We start from the raw sequence: 18,178 nt of genomic DNA, 5'->3' as shown, positions 1-18,178 counted from the left end.
TGCGACCCCTGCTCTGGAGCAGTCTGCTTTCCTGGGGCAGGGCCACTTCCGTCTCTTGGCAGCCATGGCGGAGACTGTGCCTGACCTTCAGGACCACTCGGGGAAAGCCTGGCTTCAACTCCCAGGAAGAAACCTTTGGGGACAAACGCTGCAGGCCCTTGGTGTCACTTGGTAGGCATTCCCTTTGCAAGCTGCTTCCGTCCATGTAGATCAGACGTGGATATGGACTCAGATGTGGATGATCTGCTGCAGGTGACACCTTCATCATCTTATTGTCCTTAAAATAAGTTACTTAGGGGACAGGGCCATGGCATAATGAGCTAAGCCTCCAGCTGTGGCATCAGTCTCCCATCAGTTGAAAGATCTCTCTCTCTCTCTTTGTCTCTCCTTCTCTCTATAAATGTGACTTTCAGATAAAAACGAATAAATCTTAAAAAACAAATGAGTTTTTTTGATTTTATGATTGGGGGTACTGTCTCCACAACTCTTCATAAAGCATTCATGACCTCAACCATCCTCCCACTCAAACCTCACCATTCACGCGATCTTCCTGCTTCCAACTGGGCCAGGGTCACCGGATCTGCTCACGCTGTGCAGACCCCTCAGATGGCTGTCCTATCCCTCCTGGCGTCTCCGAGCACAACCCGCTCAGCGGCATTGCAGCACCTTCATAGGAAGGAGCGTGTTTCAGAGCAAGGAGTCTTTGAAATCCATGCAGTTTTTCATAAACATACTTTCGACGAACACATATGCACAAGATTCAGAGGGAAGCAATGTGAGGTAGGAGTGAGCACTGTGGATTCCAGGGAGGCCTTGGACAAGCCGCTGATTCTTTTAGAACCTCAGTCTCGTCCTTGAATCAAGCATTACAGATGTGGCATGAGGATTCACAAAGAAAAGCATATAAAAACGGCTGGCACACAGGAAGCACCCCCAGCCATGGGCTTGTTTTCATTTTTAATTTGTCAAGAAGCTAATTTGAGGCAAAGAAGACCACTCTGTCCTTTTAGGCACCCAAATCATCCCACAGACAGGCCTCCCAAGGGGGAGGAGCCCACTGAGGTCCTACGTCTGACACCCTGTCCTGGGAGGTCCTCTCCCTTCCCCAAGGCCACGGTGCTGCACACCACCAGTGCCCCTGCAGAGCTGCTGGGCGTGAGGACAGATTTTTATTTAAAGATCCTCATTTCTGAACATCTATTTTGGAGATTCCAGCAACCGTCTTAGCTACTTTGAGACACTCTAAGTTGAAGTCTTTCCTTCACTTGGCTGCTAAAGTTTAATTCAGTCTAATTATTTCATATGGCGTCGACTATAATAGTTTCATAATTTCTAGTATATTAAGCACTTAATATGTTGTGTCATTTGAAATCGCATCTTAAATTCAGCAAAGTACATTTTAATGAGAGTTAAGTGGTGTGAAAATATTAATACGATGTGATGGCTCATCTTGGCGCCTGGATTTGGAAGATCTGTTCCTTGGGCACAGAGGCCTTGCTTACCAGGTGAGGGGAGAGGGGGGCACTGGTGGGGCTCAAACGGATGTCTAACAACAGAATCGCTCCTGTTGGCTGCAATGTGGCATTCTACAGTGCGTTTTCTTACCGGCCCCACTGCCCCGTACAGCAAGCAGTGCAAGCCATCACTTGCATGTCGGAGAAGAGGTAAGTAACCAAAGTCTGGCAATGGAGAGACTCGCTGTGGGCAACCCAGGCAGAGCAGCCAGAGCATACACACTGGCCCTGATGGCTGAGAGCCACTGCACCCCAGCTGCTGTCAGCACAGCCCGGGAGGCGGTGACACCTGGACTGCTGGCCAAGGAGGACTAGTGGTGACTTCTCCGACCCCTGCACACACACACACACACGCCAGAGAGAAGCTGGCAGAGCTGGCACTCCAAAGTGGGCACTGCCTCCTGCATAGAGTGCCCCCTTCTCAGTCTGACTGGAACTGAAAAGGATCTTGATGACTCACCATAAGCCCTTAACCGACAGCAGCTCACAAGGGCAGGCTGGAGGAGGCCAGAAGGTCAGCAGAGAGCAGCTCAGAGCCCTGCCTTCCTCGAGCCCCGCCCACTGTGCTCCCACACGGCATCTAAGAGATGCGGGAACAGATTCCAGCATCCTCCGCAAGCCTTCATTTTCCTCAATAAGGGATAATGATTGGAGAGATATCTTCCAATGGTACATACATGAAACAGCTGTCAGATGATGCTGCTTTGACCTTCAGGGCAAACACTCATGGCTAAGCGGAGGACATGGGAGTTAGGGAGCCCCTGTGGTGTCCCTTCTTAGCCATGTACGTGCAGTAATGCGAGCCTAATCAGGGACACCTGCACACCTGCAGGAGCGAGGCCACTTGACGAGCAGTGGGCACATCACCCAGGTTCCACAGCAGAGCCCTGGGGTCTGAATACTTCCTCTGCTTCCAGCTTCCTGCTCCTGTGAGCCCAAGAGGGGCAGCAGAGATGGCCCAGGCACTGGGGGGGGAGAACATGCCCCTAGCATGGGGGGCCCAGGTTTTGATTTTGGCCTGGGTCAGATGCAGCTGTTGTGGGCGTTTGGAAAGCGAATCGGCCACAGAAGACCTCTCTCCATCTGTCTTCCTTTGGAGTAAAATGAAAAATAAAGCGTGTCTTCAAGGGCCAATGTTTGTGACGCAGCGAGTAACGCCATCACCTCCGGCAACAGCAGCTTGTATCCGCGCCAGTTCCTGTCCCAGCTGCTCCACTTTCCATCCAATTCCCTGCTAACGTTCCTGGGGAAGCAGCGTAAGATGGTCCAAGTGTTTGTGTCCCTGCACCCATGTGGGAGACCTGGATGAAACTCCTGGCCTCGGTCTGGTCCAGCCCTGGTCACTGAGGCCAGTGAATCAACCAAGTGAAGATCTCTCTCCCTTTCCTTTGCAACTCTTTCAAATAAATAACTGTTTAAAAAGAGAGCAAAAATTGAGGCTGCGGAGCAGGTGCTGTGGTCCAGGGGAGCAGGTGCTGTGGTCCAGAGCGTTAAGCTACTGTTTAGGACATTTACATCCTGGAAGCTCTCAGCCTGGTTTCCCGCTGTGCCTGGGAGTGGCAGCTGATCGTGGTCCAGACGCCTGGGTCCCTGTTGCCCACCCAACAGGCCTGGACAGAGCTCCTGGCTCCAGGCGTTGGTCCTGACCCTGCCTACTGGGGACGTTGAGGGGCGTGAACAAGCAGATGGAAAATCTTTTTGCTCTCTTCCCTGCTCCGTGTTTTGCTTCTCAAATAAACAATTCCCCACCCCCTGCTGCATTCACTGTCCCTCCAGATAGTTGTTAAGATAAAGGGAAGAAGGAATGGAGTAGGGGAGTGGCTTTGCAGAAAGCTGCTACGCTGTAGGTGCTGCTCAGATGGCCCAGACCAACACTGCACATTCCGTCAGAATCAGCTCGCTTCCCTCGCTATGGCGCGTAGCCTGCAACACACCCGGAAGCGGGCAGCACAGGCATGCTCCGTCGATGACTTCCAGCTCAACCAGGAGGTTGGGGGTATGGGCAGAGATGGGGGCTCGGCTGTATTCCCCATCCCACCCCTACTCCAGATGTGCATGGGGAAAGGGCAGGGGGAGAAGGGTCCCTGAGAGTCTGGCATCTGGAAAGAACAGGTGGCTTCGGGAATCTTCGGCCTACGCCAGGCGCTAATCCCAGGAAAGGCCGCCTCCCCTTGAATCCGGGCCTGCCCCCCACTCCGATCAAGTGGGGTACGGCCCCTGCGAGGGAAGTGGCCCGACCCGCGCCTAGCGAGCTTCCTGGGGTCTCTCGGGTCGGGGATTCCAGCGGGGCCCTCAGAGCCGCCATGACTCCTTCGCCCCAAAAATGCACTCGCGGCGCCCACGGACTGCTGGGAGGCCCGGGGATCAGTGAGCGGGGTCACCTCGGAGCGCCCCAGCCCCACTGCTCCGTGAGCGCGCGGCGCGCACCCCGAAACAGGGCCTGACGTCGGCTCCGCCCCCCGGAGGCGCGCGCACAGGGCCAGTATCCCATGATGCCTTTTCATTTGCATATATTATAGAAGGAGAATGGGGCAGACAATTCCTTTAAAGCACGTAAACCCAAGGATATAAGCATAGATTATATGACATAGGAAATCGTAATCTGTAAAGTGATTCAAAATTTTTGGCCACGTGTGAACTCACCATCACGGTAAAGGTTTTCAGATATTAGGCTTTATATACGTCTTGAGAGCACACTGTGTTCGTGCTCGCTTCGGCAGCACATATACTAAAATTGGAACGATACAGAGAAGATTAGCATGGCCCCTGCGCAAGGATGACACGCAAATTCGTGAAGCGTTCCATATTTTTGCACCTGTGTAGGGTGATTGAGATGCTCAGATCTTAACGCAATCGCTTTATTTCACGCACAGTTTTTGTCGACCAAAAGGGAAATGGTGCGGAGTCCCGGCAGACCGAGGAGTGGCAGCTGGGCAAAGCCCGGTGAGCAGCGTGCACCTCACACCTGCCTAGGACAAGCAGCACTGCAGCACCCACTGACTACTCCCCTCTCGCCAATGTTCCCGGCCCGTGGGACCTGAGCGTGGCAGAAACAAGACCCCCACGACCCTCCCGGGCAGCGGCCCTTCCCAAAGCGGGATCCGGAACCTCCATCCTCCCATTGCGAAAACACAGTCCTCCCCCGCAAGGTGCGCAGGTCCCAGGAGCCTGTGGAGACCCGGTGGCTTCTGAAACACCCATTGCTTTGCGCAAGGAAGCCGGTGCATCCGCCTCGCTGGGGACCCCGCCACGCACGCGGGCCGCGCGGGAACTCCACGGGGTCAAGAAGCAAAGCCCGGGAAAGGGGCTCCCCAGCCCGAGAAGCAGCAGGTGCTTGCCCTGGGCCTCGCCGGGCAAGCGAGCTGGCTTCCCCCTCCATGACCCTTATTGGTGTCCGGCCAGGGCCAAGGCCGAGACCCTAATGTCATTAGGCTGGGAGATGGGCGGTGTACAGCGGTGAAATGGAATTATAGGAGAGAAATGGCTCCCTGAAACCTGTTCAGACTATCACCGAGAAACTTTGGCAACTCCTAGTCCTGGGAGATGCCCAGCTGCGGCTGCTGACTCACAGCTGGGACAGGCCCCTGGCCAGCAGGGTCCTTTGCTCCAGCAGACGCACGCGGCACGCCCTGGCGTGGGCAGTGCAGGGCGCCCTTCTGACCTGGCTGCCTCTGTGGATGCTCGGGAACCAGGCTGGGCAGCACCCCGATCCCTTCTGCCTTTCCTGGTCCCTGGGGGCGGCAGAGGGCCTCAGGAGGAGGCCTTCTGGAGGGCTTCCTGAAAAGCATCCTGCAGCTCAGCTGGGACTCTGTAGCAGCAACAGACACCCGGAAAGCAAGCGCGGCTTTGGAAATCCCGTGCTGGCCAAGCGCACTCGGCACAGCAGGGTAGCTGGGGACAGGCGGACCCACAGCGGAATGGGTCGGCAACACGGAGAAGGTTCCTCCATTTCCTAGGCAGAAACCCTGCTCCTTCCCCCCCCCCCAGCACCCAGCAAATCCTACTGATGAAGGATCTTCTTTCTGAGCACTAAGCCGGTGCTTAATTAACCTTATGCAAATAGGTTTAATTGCTTCCCGGTGGCGGTGGTCCAGAAGCACCTGGGGGTTGCTTCCCTCAGACATCGCTGGCACCAACCGGGGACCGTTCATGTGGACAGTGGCTGTGTGTCAGGGCGCGGGGGTGAGAGGCACTGAGTTGGGGGAGAGTTGGAGACCTCAGGAAGAGCAAGCTGTCATTCCTTGTGAAGGTACTTATAGTCCTGTGGAAATCGGGACACACAGCCCAGGGGGTGGGGTGTGAGTGTCACAGGAGTGAGCAGGTTGTCCCTAGAGTTGAGGGGTCCTACTGGTGCCTGGGACAGAGGGGGGGTTCGGGATTGGCAGATGACATAGAGATAGGAAGTAGCCTTCTGATTCTTCCCAGGAAGAGAAAATAATAATAATAATAATAATAATAATAATAATAATAATAATAATAACAACAACAACAATAAGCCACCTGATGCTGGCGGCTGCAACTCACCTGGGCTTGCCTGGACAGAGGCCAGCCGTCTCACTGTAATTCCCAAGAGGTGTCATGATTCCTTGGGGGAGACAGTGGAGCAGCGCAAGGTGGCAAGGGTCCCTTGTGCCCAGACGGGGCCTCCGGGGCCAGGCCCCCTTGGACACCCTGTGGGAGAGGACAGGGTTACCCCAGCGGCTGCCGGGGTGCACCGCGCCGGGGAAGGCGGGTCGCGTCCCAAGCGGCTTCACTCACACAGGGCCGCCGGGTGTTAGCTTGTCATGCCCCAAACAAGTCACAAGGTGGCAACGTTGCGGCGAGAAATAGACTTCAAAAAAAAAATCCTGGAGTTCTTTTTTTTTTTTTTCAAAGCATATTTTCCCTATTAATGTTTCATTTAACTTAATTAGAATCTGGTAAACTAATTAAAGTAGCTACGAGCCCCGCAATCAGCAATAATTCGTATAATTATTGATAATTACATCCATACCGATCGTTTGGTTATTAACATTGGGGGGAGGGGAGGAGGTTGCCAATCGCTTCTGCAGGGACGCGGAGCCCAGGAGGTCTTTAGCTACTGAGCTTTCTGGGCCGGATCCTCCAATCTGCAGAGATGTGGAGCCCAGATGGGACGCCCCCTCCGGCGGGCCCCAGGTGCTGGCGCAGTTTTCTGCGGAGCTGGGACAGAAAAGCAAGGGTTGGGGAGCATTCGCTAGGCGGCAGAGGGCTGTCGGGCCAAGTCACGGAACTCCTGGCCGGAGTGGAATCAGTCGTGCCCATTTTCCAGATCAGGAAAATTTTCGCGGCTTTGCAAGGTGCAGCGAGGCAGTGGGCAGAGGATGCCAAGTTCCCTGTGCTCAGGGTCGCTTAAGGGACCGCCTGGGAAGTGACTCGGTTGGTCCCACCTAGCCAAAGGCTCCCGCGCTCCCTGCAGGTGCATCCCGGTTTGCCCCCGGTTCACTCGCCCAAATCCTCTCCGGGGGTTTGAAAGCCCGCGTGCCCCTTCTTGCTTGTTCCCAGACTTCACCACCTCGAGGCTCGCCGAGCGTCTCCCAGACCAGAGCCGCGAGACCAGATACCCGGTTCCGAAAGCCAGTACTAGGTCCGGGCGCGGGATCCGCCGCGCACAGCGACTGCGCTTGGCTGACCTCCCCGCCGGGGACGCTGGCCCCTTCTTAGCTAGCTGTGGAAGGGAAAACGGAACCAGGGATGGACGGTCGCAGTACCGCGGGGCTGGCCCTCTCTGGCCACACTTTCCTCCCCGGGGAGGAACGCGAAGGCCGTGTGCTCAGCATCAGCCATCTGAAGCAGGTGCACCTCCGAGACTGGGACCGACCGGAGGCGGGCAGCCAGGGGAGCCACCTCATCCCCCCGACGTAAGGCATCCCGATAGAGAGCCAAAAGCACAGTGTGCCCGCGAGTTTCCCCTTCCTCCTCAGACTCCTCCAGGCCAGCGTCCTTCGTTTTGTTGGGACCCGCGGGCACGGATCCTTTAACACGCAGCCAGGGCGTCCTCCCCTCTGGTGGCGGTGCAGCGGGAGCGAGGGCCGCTGGACCAGCCTTCTTGGACCAGGCCAGCAGCGCTACACTCCTTACGCGGAGGGATGGAAGGAAGGGGTGCTTCCGATTAAGGATCTCTGAAAACCCCGGGCGTGGCAGGAGTGGAAATGGGCACGAACGGACATCCCCCAGCCCCACCGTGAGCACTTAAAGGACCTGGTTGCCAGGGACCACGCTGGCACCAGTGCCCTTGCTGGGCCCCAGGAGAGGCCTTCACGACCCTGACGCTCCTGGAGCCCAACTGGGCAAAAGCGATTCTAAAAATTCTTTGCTGCAGGTTCCAGCCCCCACTCCTCCCCAGACCAGGGGCACGGTCCCTCCTCCCACCTCACCCCGCAGCCCGAGGAACAGAATTTATTATTGTTGTTATTATTATATTATTATTAAAAACAAAAGTCACGGATACAGGGTGGTCTCCCCAAACAGGCTCAAGATGATCGCCATCTAGTGAGTCAGTTGTTGCCCTTTTAAAGTGCTGTCACATCAAGAGGTTACAACCAAAAGAAACAGACAAAAAGAAAAAAAAAAAAAAAACGGGTCGAATCGGGAGAAGAAAGCAAAATCACTGGGAGTGGAAATAAGTTAGAGTGAGCCTAATCCTGAGCCCCGAGACTCGCGGTCCGCGGCGACCCATTGCACATAGCCACTTTGTCGACAGGAGGTTCACAAGTGGGCGGGATGGGGAGCGCCGCGCGCTCGCCCAGGCGCAGGCAGCGCAGCCCCACCCGGGGCCCAGGCGCAGGCAGCGCAGCCCCACCCGGGGCCCAGGCGGTGCTCGGGACGGCTGGGGCCGGGAGACCTCCGCCCCGCGGCCTTCTCTGGCTGGTCCAGTTCACCCCGTGAGGTCTGGCGCCCTGGAGTTCCAATGAAGGTCCTGGTGGGTTTTCCACTGGGAATCCGTACAGACCAGGGAGTGGGACGCGCCGTCGGGTGCCCGGGAGGAGGGTGGGCAAATGGGCAGCTTGTATTTACATCGTCGGGTCCGAATGGCTTGTTCCTGGCTCTGGGCCGCCGCGGGAGCGGGGTTGCGCAGGACGGAGCAGCATGGCTTGAGGGCGCAGGGGTGAGGGGGCGCGGCGGGGGCCCGCCCTAGGGCAACAGCGGGGGTTTGAAGGAGCAGTTGCCTGTGCAGTGGCGGGGCGTGAGCATCTTGCAGGAGAAGTGGTGCAGGGCGTCATGGGCTTCTGGGGAGAGAGTCGTGCAGCCACGTCGGGCGCCTCACCCACCTGCCATCCCCCAACTCCCACACCGCACCGGTGAGGCCCCCAGCCAGCCCTCCTCCCTGGCCCACCCGGTCCTGCTAATTCAGAAATGGATCCGAAGGGTGAGAGGGAGACCTTGGTAAATCGAAGCCGCTGGCCTGCTTCTATGGGCCCATTTTACAGGAGAGGAAATTGAGGCACAGTGATAGGAGTGTGGGGACTCTCCCAAGGCTGAAATCAGAGCCTGGCGGCAGATGTTCCCACAAAGTGCCCAGAGCTCAAGGAACTTTTTCTCCCTACTATGCAGTTCCAAAACAATTCCTCGTTCAAGTAAATTCCCACTCCATCCACTCAGCTTTTGATCCATGTAGAGCCAAGCTTTATCCAAGGCTAGCCTCATCCACACAGCCACCCACCCACCCACCCATCCATCCACCCACACAGCCAGCCACCCACCCACCCATCCACCTACACATAAACCCATCCACTCATCCCCTGTCTGGCAGGGCCAGCTTCCCCTGAGGCCCTTCCTATCTTGGTCTCCCAGACCGCACCTTTTAATTTCTGCTGTATGGCATAGCGTGCCTTCCGTTCCTGGTCAAGTTCGTTACACAGAGTATCTGGAAGACATTGGGGGCGGGAGCACTGAGGAGAAGCGGGCCACCTTCCTGCCAGCCGGGGTCACAGCCCAGCTTCGCTTCCTCCTTAGGGTGCAGCCCCCTTGCAGAGACGCTGCGGGCGGGGAAGGGAGGGGGTCCCCAGGCTCCAAACTGCAGGATGAGGGAGGGAGGAAATGGCCTGGGATGGTGCTTAAAGGCAGACGGATCTAACCAAAATTAAAGCAAACTTAGGCATTACTTCCCAGGTAATTTTACGCCTCGATTTTTAATTTAGAAACCATGGAAATTGCCACGATAAGAAGTTCAATCACTCCATGTAATGATGCCTGCAAGCCGTTTTGCTGGGCTCACTTGCCATTCGGAGGCTAATCAGAGTATACAAAGGATATTAAATAAAAAAAATAATTGTTAAATTACCTTCCATTTAAACCCGAATGACTGAGCCAACATCGCGGCTCCTGGCAGACCGAGAGGCACTTACGGCCCCGCGCGCGCGTTCACCTGACTCCCGGCTTACCTCTGACAATTTGCAGCTGTTGCACCATTTCTTCTCGATAAGCCAATTCCCTCTTCATTTGATCCTGAAAATTATCTGTGCAAATTGATTAAGTGGGAGCTGTTATGCACACACAGGCCCCCTCCCCCAGCACCCTTCCCCCATCCCCCACCACACTACTCGCCTTCCCGCACCCCTGCCCCCCACCTCTGCCCAGGGGTTCTCTAGCAAGTCCCCGGCTTCCCTCAAGGACGGGGCAGAGGCAGCTGCCAGCAAGCACCTTGCTACTCCACCTGCTGGGGAGGGAAGGCTTGGCGCTGGGATTGGATGGTGGGGTACCTTTGAGACTCTGAAATTCCCGCTCCAGCTTCTTTCGGAGCTCCATTTGCTCTAAGAGGAGCTTCTGCAATTCGTCTGGGAAGAAGGAGGGGAAGAGAGGTAAGGGGGGATTCGAGGACCCCCCCCAAAGGTTCCAGGTCCTTCTCTGGTCAACAGCCCCGATCCTCAGCCTGGGCAGAGGTCTCCAGCGTTCTCCCTTTTCATTGGCCTCCACAGGATTGGCCAAAGCTCCCAGGCAGGGGTGGGGAACCTAGTGGGTGGGATGCCCAGGATGGTGTCATCCATGGTACCCTTGAAGACCCTGGCTGCAGGAAGTACCCGGCTGGGGCATCTGCTTGAAGTTGTCCTTAATTCTTCTACCTTAGGGAGGCTGACCTGTGACAACCTGATGGCCCAGTTCACATGACAGTCCTAAATCCTCCCTGCAATACAGTGTGTGTGTGGGGGGGGGGGTGGGAGGGGAGGGATCTGGCCAGTGGGACAGACACTTTTCCCAGAAACAAAACAAAACAAAAACATCCAAACCAAACAAAAACAAAACATGCACGTGGCACGGTCTGCCTGCAACCCAGAGGTCCCTCTAGCTCCAAACCCATGCCGGCTTAGCAAGCACCTGCTCTTCTGAAGTGGTGGGGTACTCTGGAACACCTATCTGCCATGGGGAAGAACAAGGGTCCCTGCCCTTCTCCCATTCATTTCTAACACCCTCCTCGGGCTGGAGTGCAGGCAGGTAAGGGTGGAAGGTTTTGTTCACGGCTTAGACCCTAGCTTCCAGCTGTGGAAGGGGGCTGTCCTACCACAAGGGTCTTGGTGTTGGGCCCATCCCCTCCTCCCAAGGATGAGGCAGCACCTTTGAATAAGCGGGCAGGGGAGGGGGACAGGCAGAGGGACTGGCAACCCTGCTGTCCCATGCCTGCTCTCCCCCTGCACACACAGAGCAGCCCTGGGACCCCTGACTGCCAACTCCATCCTCATTCCAGTTAGGGCAGGGTTCGAGTGGTTATGCATTCATTCCAAGGGCACCACATTACTGCCAAGTTCTCGCACCCATACTCTGCCACCCTGCCACTCAGTAACAGTCCTGTCTTCCTCCAGGGAGTTGGGGACATCCAGAGACTGCCTGCCCACGCATCGAATTTGAAGACTTGTGGTTGATTTCTTTCTCCTTGGGTTATTCAGATAAACCCAGGCCTCCAGCGTGCCAACTTCCATACAACCCCTGTGACCTTGCTTGGTTCACACCCTTACCCTCTCCCCACACCTCTGTGCAAGACACCTCCAGGGGGCCTTGTCTTGGCCATTCTGTACAATGGAAAGGGACCCTCTCAACAGCCCGGGGCCTTCTCCACACTCGCTGTCCCTCAGACTTTATGTAATCCCCCCTTTCTATTTCACAGGTGGAACCTCACCTCTGGCCAGGTTTTCAATATCTTTCTCCAGCAGCTGAGTTCCAGTGACATCCAGGGTGAGCCCATCTTCTCCTGGGGCACAGGACAAGTAAGAAGGGTGGAGTGAGGTGGAGTGAGGTGGAGGGGTTCCATCCAGGGAGAAGCCTTGGATGGGGGAGGGCCCAGCTTCCTGGGAGCTGTGCCAGGGCAGGGACCAGTCTCTCTTTGCTTTTGAAAGGCAAAGTGTCTGCTTTCTAACATTGCCCACCTTGCAAACTATCATTTCAGAGAGAGCCAGAGTGGGTTCAGGGAGAGCTAGAGTGGGTCCCTGCTCTCTGTAGGACAGGTGCATGAGATTATCCCTCCACTTCCTTTTAGATCCTCCGACCCTCCTCCTTACCCGGAAGAACCAGAAAACATCCAGGAGGGAGCCAGGCAGCCAGTGGGGCTGTACCTCCTCGCATGCCTTTATTTAAAGATCCATTTGCTGGCAGGGGAAGAGGACTGACTAATGGGAAAACCTGCCTTGCAAAAGCCTGGGGTGACCTGGGCGATCAGGGTCCCCGCCAGAAGTCCTAGAGCTCTCACCTCGCTCTGTGTTTGCAGGACTTGGCTGAGAGTTGCTCCTTTGGTCTGGGTAGGATTTCCGGGCTTCCAAGTCGTCGGCTGTCGAGTGATTGTCCTCCTTATCTGGCTCTGAAGGAGCAATAAACCAGGAGTTTTCAAGGAGAGGCAAAGAAACTGACCCGGATCCTACCGGAGCTGCAGCGCGCGGTCTGGGAGCCCAAGCCCTAATTAAAAGCTTCGCTGCCGCCTTGGGTTCCCGGCTGCGCGCCGGGCCAGGCACCTAACCCCGAGGCTGGAGGTGGGGATGGGGTTGGGGGATCCTCTCCTACCCCGGCCCGCTCACAGAGTCTGCTGAACGCCCCCACCCGGCCTCAGCCCCTCGGAAAAGAACGAGAAAAGCAGCCGAGCCCACCAGGGATGAGCGACCTACATTGCGCGCAGATACTGGGGCACCAGGAACGCGCCTGGCTGCTGGGTCTGGCCGCGCGACTTCAGCCGAGAACGCAGTCCAGGGGGCGGCCTGGCTGGCCGCAGTAGGGGTGAGGCGACGGCAGGGGCAGGAGGGGGCTAGGTCGTCGGTTTGGCTATCTTGGCAAGCCCCGGTCCCTCCCCAGAGGGCAACGTGGACCCCTGGGCAAGTGTAGGGTCCCCATCCTTCACCCTACAGGGAACCGAAGCGATTCCGGCACTTCTGGGACACCCAAGCAACCCTCACCGTTCTCCAAGATCCTGCCTGACCACAGGGGACCCTGCGGCCAGACACATTCGCTGAATAAATGAGCGGACGTCACTAGTGGCCGAGGGTGATTTTTACAAGGTTTTAATCGAGCAACCGGGGCCTCCCAGAGCTAGGGGTGTGTGTGCGTGTGTGTGTGTGTGTGTGTGTGTGTGTGTGTACGCGGGTTTTTCGAGTGACCAAATGATTAAAGTTGTTGGGAGTTCTAGCTTTGCTGCCTCGTTGTTTCTTTGTCTTTTTTTCCGCCCTCCTCTCCCAGCCGGCCCTTGACCTGCGATCCACATCCCCACTACGCCACCCCAGGCCCGCGGCCGGTGACCTCGCTGGGCGTTACCGTGGGCCTCGGGGGCGCAGAGGTAGGAGGCCGCGGGCCCCAGCGCCGCCGCGCTCTTGGCGTACTCGTCTCTCTCCGGCGCGGACACCTGCGGCGGCCGAGAAATGACAGACGATTAGGGGGTAGAGTGGGTGTGGGGGCGCTCCGCGGCGGCCAGGACCCTCCCCCCGCCCCCAGCCCTGCCGGGCGACTGAGAAACCAAGCCGAGTGGGTGGCGGGGCTGGGAAGGTTGTAGGGGAATCGGAGAGTCCGAGCGCCCGGGGCTGCGGGGGGATGCACACTGCACGGCCCCGGGAGCCCGCAGCGCTGTAGCCGATTCCGGGTAATTTTGAGCGCCCGCGAGAAAATTGCTCGAAACAAAGCGGATCCGGCGCCAGTGGCCGTTTCAGGGCGTCTGCTTCTCTGCGCGTTCCCATTTCTCCTCTGGCTCCGGGCCGCAGCACCAGTAGGAACAACCCCCTTGACATCCGGTGAGTGATTCGGGTTCTAACGACCCGAACGGAAATGTACAGGTGTGCGCATCTACTTTGCAAAAGACCACAATTCCTACCTAGCTGCACCCAGCCTCTCCAGCCCCAATGCTGCACCTTCCCTGCGAGCTCGCCCACCCACCCCCCCACCCCGGCTCCCCTGCGACCACCCTTGCCTGCGGTCCCAGAGGAGGCAGTTGGAACAACCTCGGAACATTACGAATTGGGGCCGGTGGGAGATTCCAGGGCGCCGATTCGTCCCCTTCCCCAGAGCTCTGAACCCCACCTCGCGGGCGCACACTCAGGGCCTGGCCACGCCAGCGCTTTGCTGTGACTCCATTTGTCCTCTTTCTTCCTTCAGACACCTGCCTTTCTCTGCGTGGCAGGTAATCTCCGCTGGTTTCCCCAATTCCAACAACAAAAGCAAAACTCTGACGTTCCTTCGCCACCCTTCCCTGCCCCCCCCCCCCCCCCCCCGGCCACCGCCGACCCCATCCCCGATCCTCCGAAACTCTCCCGCGGAGTCGGGGGGCTCTGTGGTGTGCCAGAGGTTGGACCTGCCTGGAGAAGCTGGGCCTGCTGCTGCCACAGCTGCGTACATTACACTTTCCCCTGCGGACTCGGGGCTGCCCAGTGACCGGGCCGCGCCCAGGGCTGAGCCCCGACAGGAGTTACCGGTGGGGCGGACCCCGGGCTCACCTTGGCGGATGCGGAGCCCCCCAGGGGCCCGCATGGCTCGCGCAGATCGTAGCCACCGCTCGGTGGGGTCCTCTCCGGTCTCCGCACCGCGTCGTCGGCCGCCAGGTCCCCAAAGGCGGACCGGCTGGCAGAAGGTGGTCCCAGGCGGGGACGCCGGGGGCGGGGGCTGCCGGCCTCGGGAGAGTCTGCAGAGCCGTCCGCGCCCGAGGAGGTGGCAGAAGGGGGCCCGGCGGCCGGATCGGCGTCCGGGCCGCTGGTGGTGCTAGGCGCGCTGGGTGCAGGCTCTTCCTGGACGCCCTCGTCGTCGGGGAAGCGGTTGGACTCAACGTCCACCTCGGGCTCGTCCGCCGTGTCCACGTCGGGGGAGGCAGAATGGTAGCTGGAACTGCCCTCGCTCAGAAAGTCCGGGCTCACGTAGCCGCCTCCGGTCCCGGTGCCCGGCCCAGGCCCCCGAGCAGGTCCTGCTCCGTACGCTTCGCGGGCGCTCCCGTAAAGCTTCGCGATGCTCTCGGCGTCTTTGACCACGGGCCTGAAGGCGGACACGTAGGAGCCTTTGCGTGCGTGTGGCGGCGGCGCCAGCGGAGCCAGGGGTGGAGGCAGCCCTTCATCCGCTCCGTCCTCGTCCAGCGGCCCGCGGGACAGAGCGCTCGGGCAGCGCTCCTCCGCGCCCAGGCCGCCTTCCTTAACTGGCTCGGAACCGTCCAGGGGCTCCGGGCCGCCGGCGCCACCGCCACCCCCCGCGGCCGCCGCCGCCGCTGCCGCTGCTGCTGCCACGGCGGCCGCTACGGCCTTGGCCTGGCTCTGCGCAGCCGGGTAGGGTGGCACCGGCAGGCTGCCCGCCGCAGGCCAGAACATGGGGAACGTCGGGTACACCGTGGCGGCGGCGGCCGCTGCAGCCACCGCCGCCGCGTCCTTCGCGGCCCCGGAGGGTTGATGTCCCCAGAACATGGCGCCGCCGCCCGGGCCTGCCCCTGTGCCCGGAGCCATATGTGCGGCCCCGGGGCCGCCCGCACCACCACCAGTGCCCGCGCCGCCACCACCGCCGCCGCCGCCTCCGCCAGCGCCCGGACCTCCCTTGGGCTCGCCAGCGCCCAACACTGGGTCGTCCTTTTTGGGGCATAGGCCGAAAGCCGTGGGAAAACCGTACGGATGCGGGAAGAGTGGCGGGGGCAGCTTCTGCAAGAGCCCAAAGCCCTTGCTGGGCACCGGGATCACCGGGTAGCTACGCACACCGGTACCTGCCCCCGGTCCTCCAGGGCCGGTTGGGCCATTGGCTGTGGCCGCCAGGCCCAGTCCCCGCTGCGGGTGAGGAGGCGGCGGCCCCGGGGGTCCCGCAGCCTCGTCGTCGCCACAGCGCAGGCTTTTGTGGGGTGGAGGGCCTGGTGCCATCTCGGCGCCGCACCCCGGGCCTCCGCCGACGGCACCCCCTTTCCCCTGCCCGCCCGCCCCACCGCTGGCGCCCCCGCTGCCACCGCCTCCTTGAAGGGAGAAAGTCCGCTTGCGCGTGCCGCCGTTGAACATGGCCTTGACGTCCTCCCAGGCGTGGCTCAGCTCATCCGTGGCCGACTTGTCGCTGAGCTTGAGGTGGCGGCGCCACGAGTTGAAATTGGCGGCGTCGGGCTGGGTGTACTTGGCGTCTGGCGTCCGGTGCGAGTGGAAGATGAACTTGTTGGGCGAGAAGTACATGCTGCAGTAGCCGCACTTGATGCACTTGGCGCGCGAGCTGTTGTAGCGCGCGGGGATGAAGCTGCCGCGCGAGCCCCAAGCGCACTCGTGCACCACATCGAAGGCGAAGTTCTCGGGCAACTTGGGGGGCTTGTGCTCGCCCAGGAACGACTTGCACAGACGCTCGGCCTCGCGCTTGGTGATCATACCGCAGCGGCGCGACGAGATGGGCATGGCCCCGGCCCTCCTTAGGATCTCCAGCTGCACCGGTGTGCACTGCACGCAGGTGATGCCCAGGGCCACGCGGCGGTTGTGGATCTCGTTGTAGCTGTAGTTCTTGAGCAGCGTATTGGAGATCTGCGCCAGGCACAGGCGCTCCTGGCCATCGATGACCAGTGACACGATAGGCACCCCATACAGCGATGTCTCGCCCACCTGGTTGGGTTTGAGAGCGTTGGGGCCCGAGTAAGGCTGTAGCTCCTGCTTGGAGTTGGGCGAGGAGCTGCCCTCGCGTCCTGGCCCCAGCTGGGTGGTGAGAGCCTCCATGCCGCCGCTCCTGCGAAACAGAGAAAGCAGAGAGCAGATGAGAGCCACTTTCAGCGCCGCCGCCACTATGCCTAGGGCCCGCCCAGCGGGGCGCGCTGAGTCGGGCCCGCCGGGGGACACTTGGCAGCGGGGGTCCAGACTTATCATTGTCCCCTGAACGTGTGTCTTTTGTTACTCAGACCTACGTTGGCTCCCAAATAAAAGCGCAGCCCCCGGGTTTGAGGAAGGAGACCTCTCGAGGGAATACACCGTGCAGCTGGAAACCCCAACCCATTTTCCGATTGGGGAAAAAGTGGAACCCAGACTCAGAGGGACTTGCCCAAGGCCACACAGCAAAGCCATCACCAGGTCCAGGCTTTCCCCGGGTGCGAGGACTCAGTGCCCCTTCCCAGGGCCACCTTCGCAGTCAGCCTTGCTGGCCCAGGTCCTGAAGCCCGGACTTTGGAGACCGGGCCGCCCCTTGGCTCAGTCGCGCATGCACGCGAGTGAGGGGGGTGGGAAGCTGGGGGGGGGGGACAGCCCAGAGAGGGGTGGGGAGGTGGGGGAGGGAAGGTCACTGCCCATTTCCAGACAGCCCGGGTTTGGAGAGGGCAAGGAAGAGAAGGGGCAGGAGGGGCTGCGGGGCCGGGAGAGAGGCCGCGGAGACCGCTGTTCACGGTGCTGAACCCTACACTCTCCAAAGGGCGCCGCGCGCGCCCAGCCCGCGGCAACCCTCACCCACCCAGCCCAGAGCCTTCCGGGGAGCAGCAGTGCCACTTTCCACACACCCGGAACCCCGCGTTCATTGAACAGAAAATATTCCGGCTGGGATATAGAAGCCGTTTGGCAGTCTTCAGTGGGACGGCGATCCTGCAATTCCTAACCACATCCTCCGCACTGATTTTTTTTTTTTTTTTTTTTTTTAAAGCTTGCTTCCCTTTGGGTCAGCGCCGAAGGCTCCCTGGAAGTTTCTCCGGAGTCACTTCTAATACTTACAACGACCCACTCTGCCCTCCGCCTTCAGCTGCTCGCTTTGCACTCGGGCCAAACCAAGGCTCAGCGCTGCCTCTTTTAGGGGGAGGGGGGCGTTTCCTTTCTGAATGCCTTTCACGACCCGCTGTCCCAATCCCATAGGGAACAGGAGGAATTCCCCAGACTGGTCTTCGAAGCCACCGCAGGGCGCCAGGCACAAAAGTCGCTGCGTATCCAAAGCTTTACTCTCTTGGCCAAGGCAGGGCAGAGGACCTCAACAGCAGGGGCATTCTAGGGCCAGCGCTTGGGGGGCCCTGTGGGGAGCTCAGCCCAGACACGTGTCTCCAGACATGCAAGGCTTGAGCCGGGGCCCACGGCTGCTGCGGTGCTCCAGCAGCCAGCCAGGGCAGCCCAGTCCCTCAGGCCCCTCCGTGGTCCTGGGCTAGAAAGCTGGAAAGGCAAATCCATGTTCAGAGGGAACATCCAGCCCGACAGGAGTCCAAAAGCCTTCTCTGGCCAGGAAACGAATCTGTTGTCAGCGCGCCTATCTCCCTCCCTGTTTGACTAGGAGCCCGCTCCGCGCTAGAT

General features: G+C 59.3%; 1 protein-coding gene and 1 non-coding gene across 3 annotated transcripts; one reads left to right on the top strand and one right to left on the bottom strand.

The window, feature by feature from the left end:
- The first annotated feature begins 4,218 nt into the window (after positions 1-4,218).
- LOC121149518 lies at positions 4,219-4,325 on the top strand. Its single transcript, XR_005882677.1, has one exon. It is a non-coding gene; the product is annotated as a U6 spliceosomal RNA (small nuclear RNA).
- A 4,341-nt stretch (positions 4,326-8,666) lies between these two features.
- SKOR1 (SKI family transcriptional corepressor 1) lies at positions 8,667-16,981 on the bottom strand. 2 transcript variants are annotated; one of them, XM_040969533.1, is made up of 9 exons: positions 16,959-16,981; positions 14,429-16,649; positions 13,260-13,347; positions 12,211-12,318; positions 11,644-11,715; positions 10,235-10,309; positions 9,917-9,991; positions 9,334-9,399; positions 8,667-8,761 (listed from the first exon to the last, which is right to left on the bottom strand). In XM_040969533.1, the coding sequence occupies exons 1-9, from the start codon at positions 16,979-16,981 to the stop codon at positions 8,667-8,669; spliced, it is 2,823 nt and encodes a 940-aa protein (XP_040825467.1). The 2 variants fall into 2 exon arrangements, with proteins under 2 accessions (XP_040825467.1, XP_040825468.1); XM_040969534.1 differs by having other exon boundaries at positions 8,667-8,758.
- Between the last annotated feature and the right edge of the window lie 1,197 nt (positions 16,982-18,178).

This window comes from Ochotona curzoniae, unplaced genomic scaffold, assembly GCF_017591425.1.
Source record: "Ochotona curzoniae isolate NIBS_2020 unplaced genomic scaffold, NIBS_Ocur_1.0 scaffold_4701, whole genome shotgun sequence".
NCBI classification, from domain to species: Eukaryota; Metazoa; Chordata; class Mammalia; order Lagomorpha; family Ochotonidae; genus Ochotona; species Ochotona curzoniae.
This window is presented reverse-complemented; position numbering and strand designations above follow the sequence as displayed.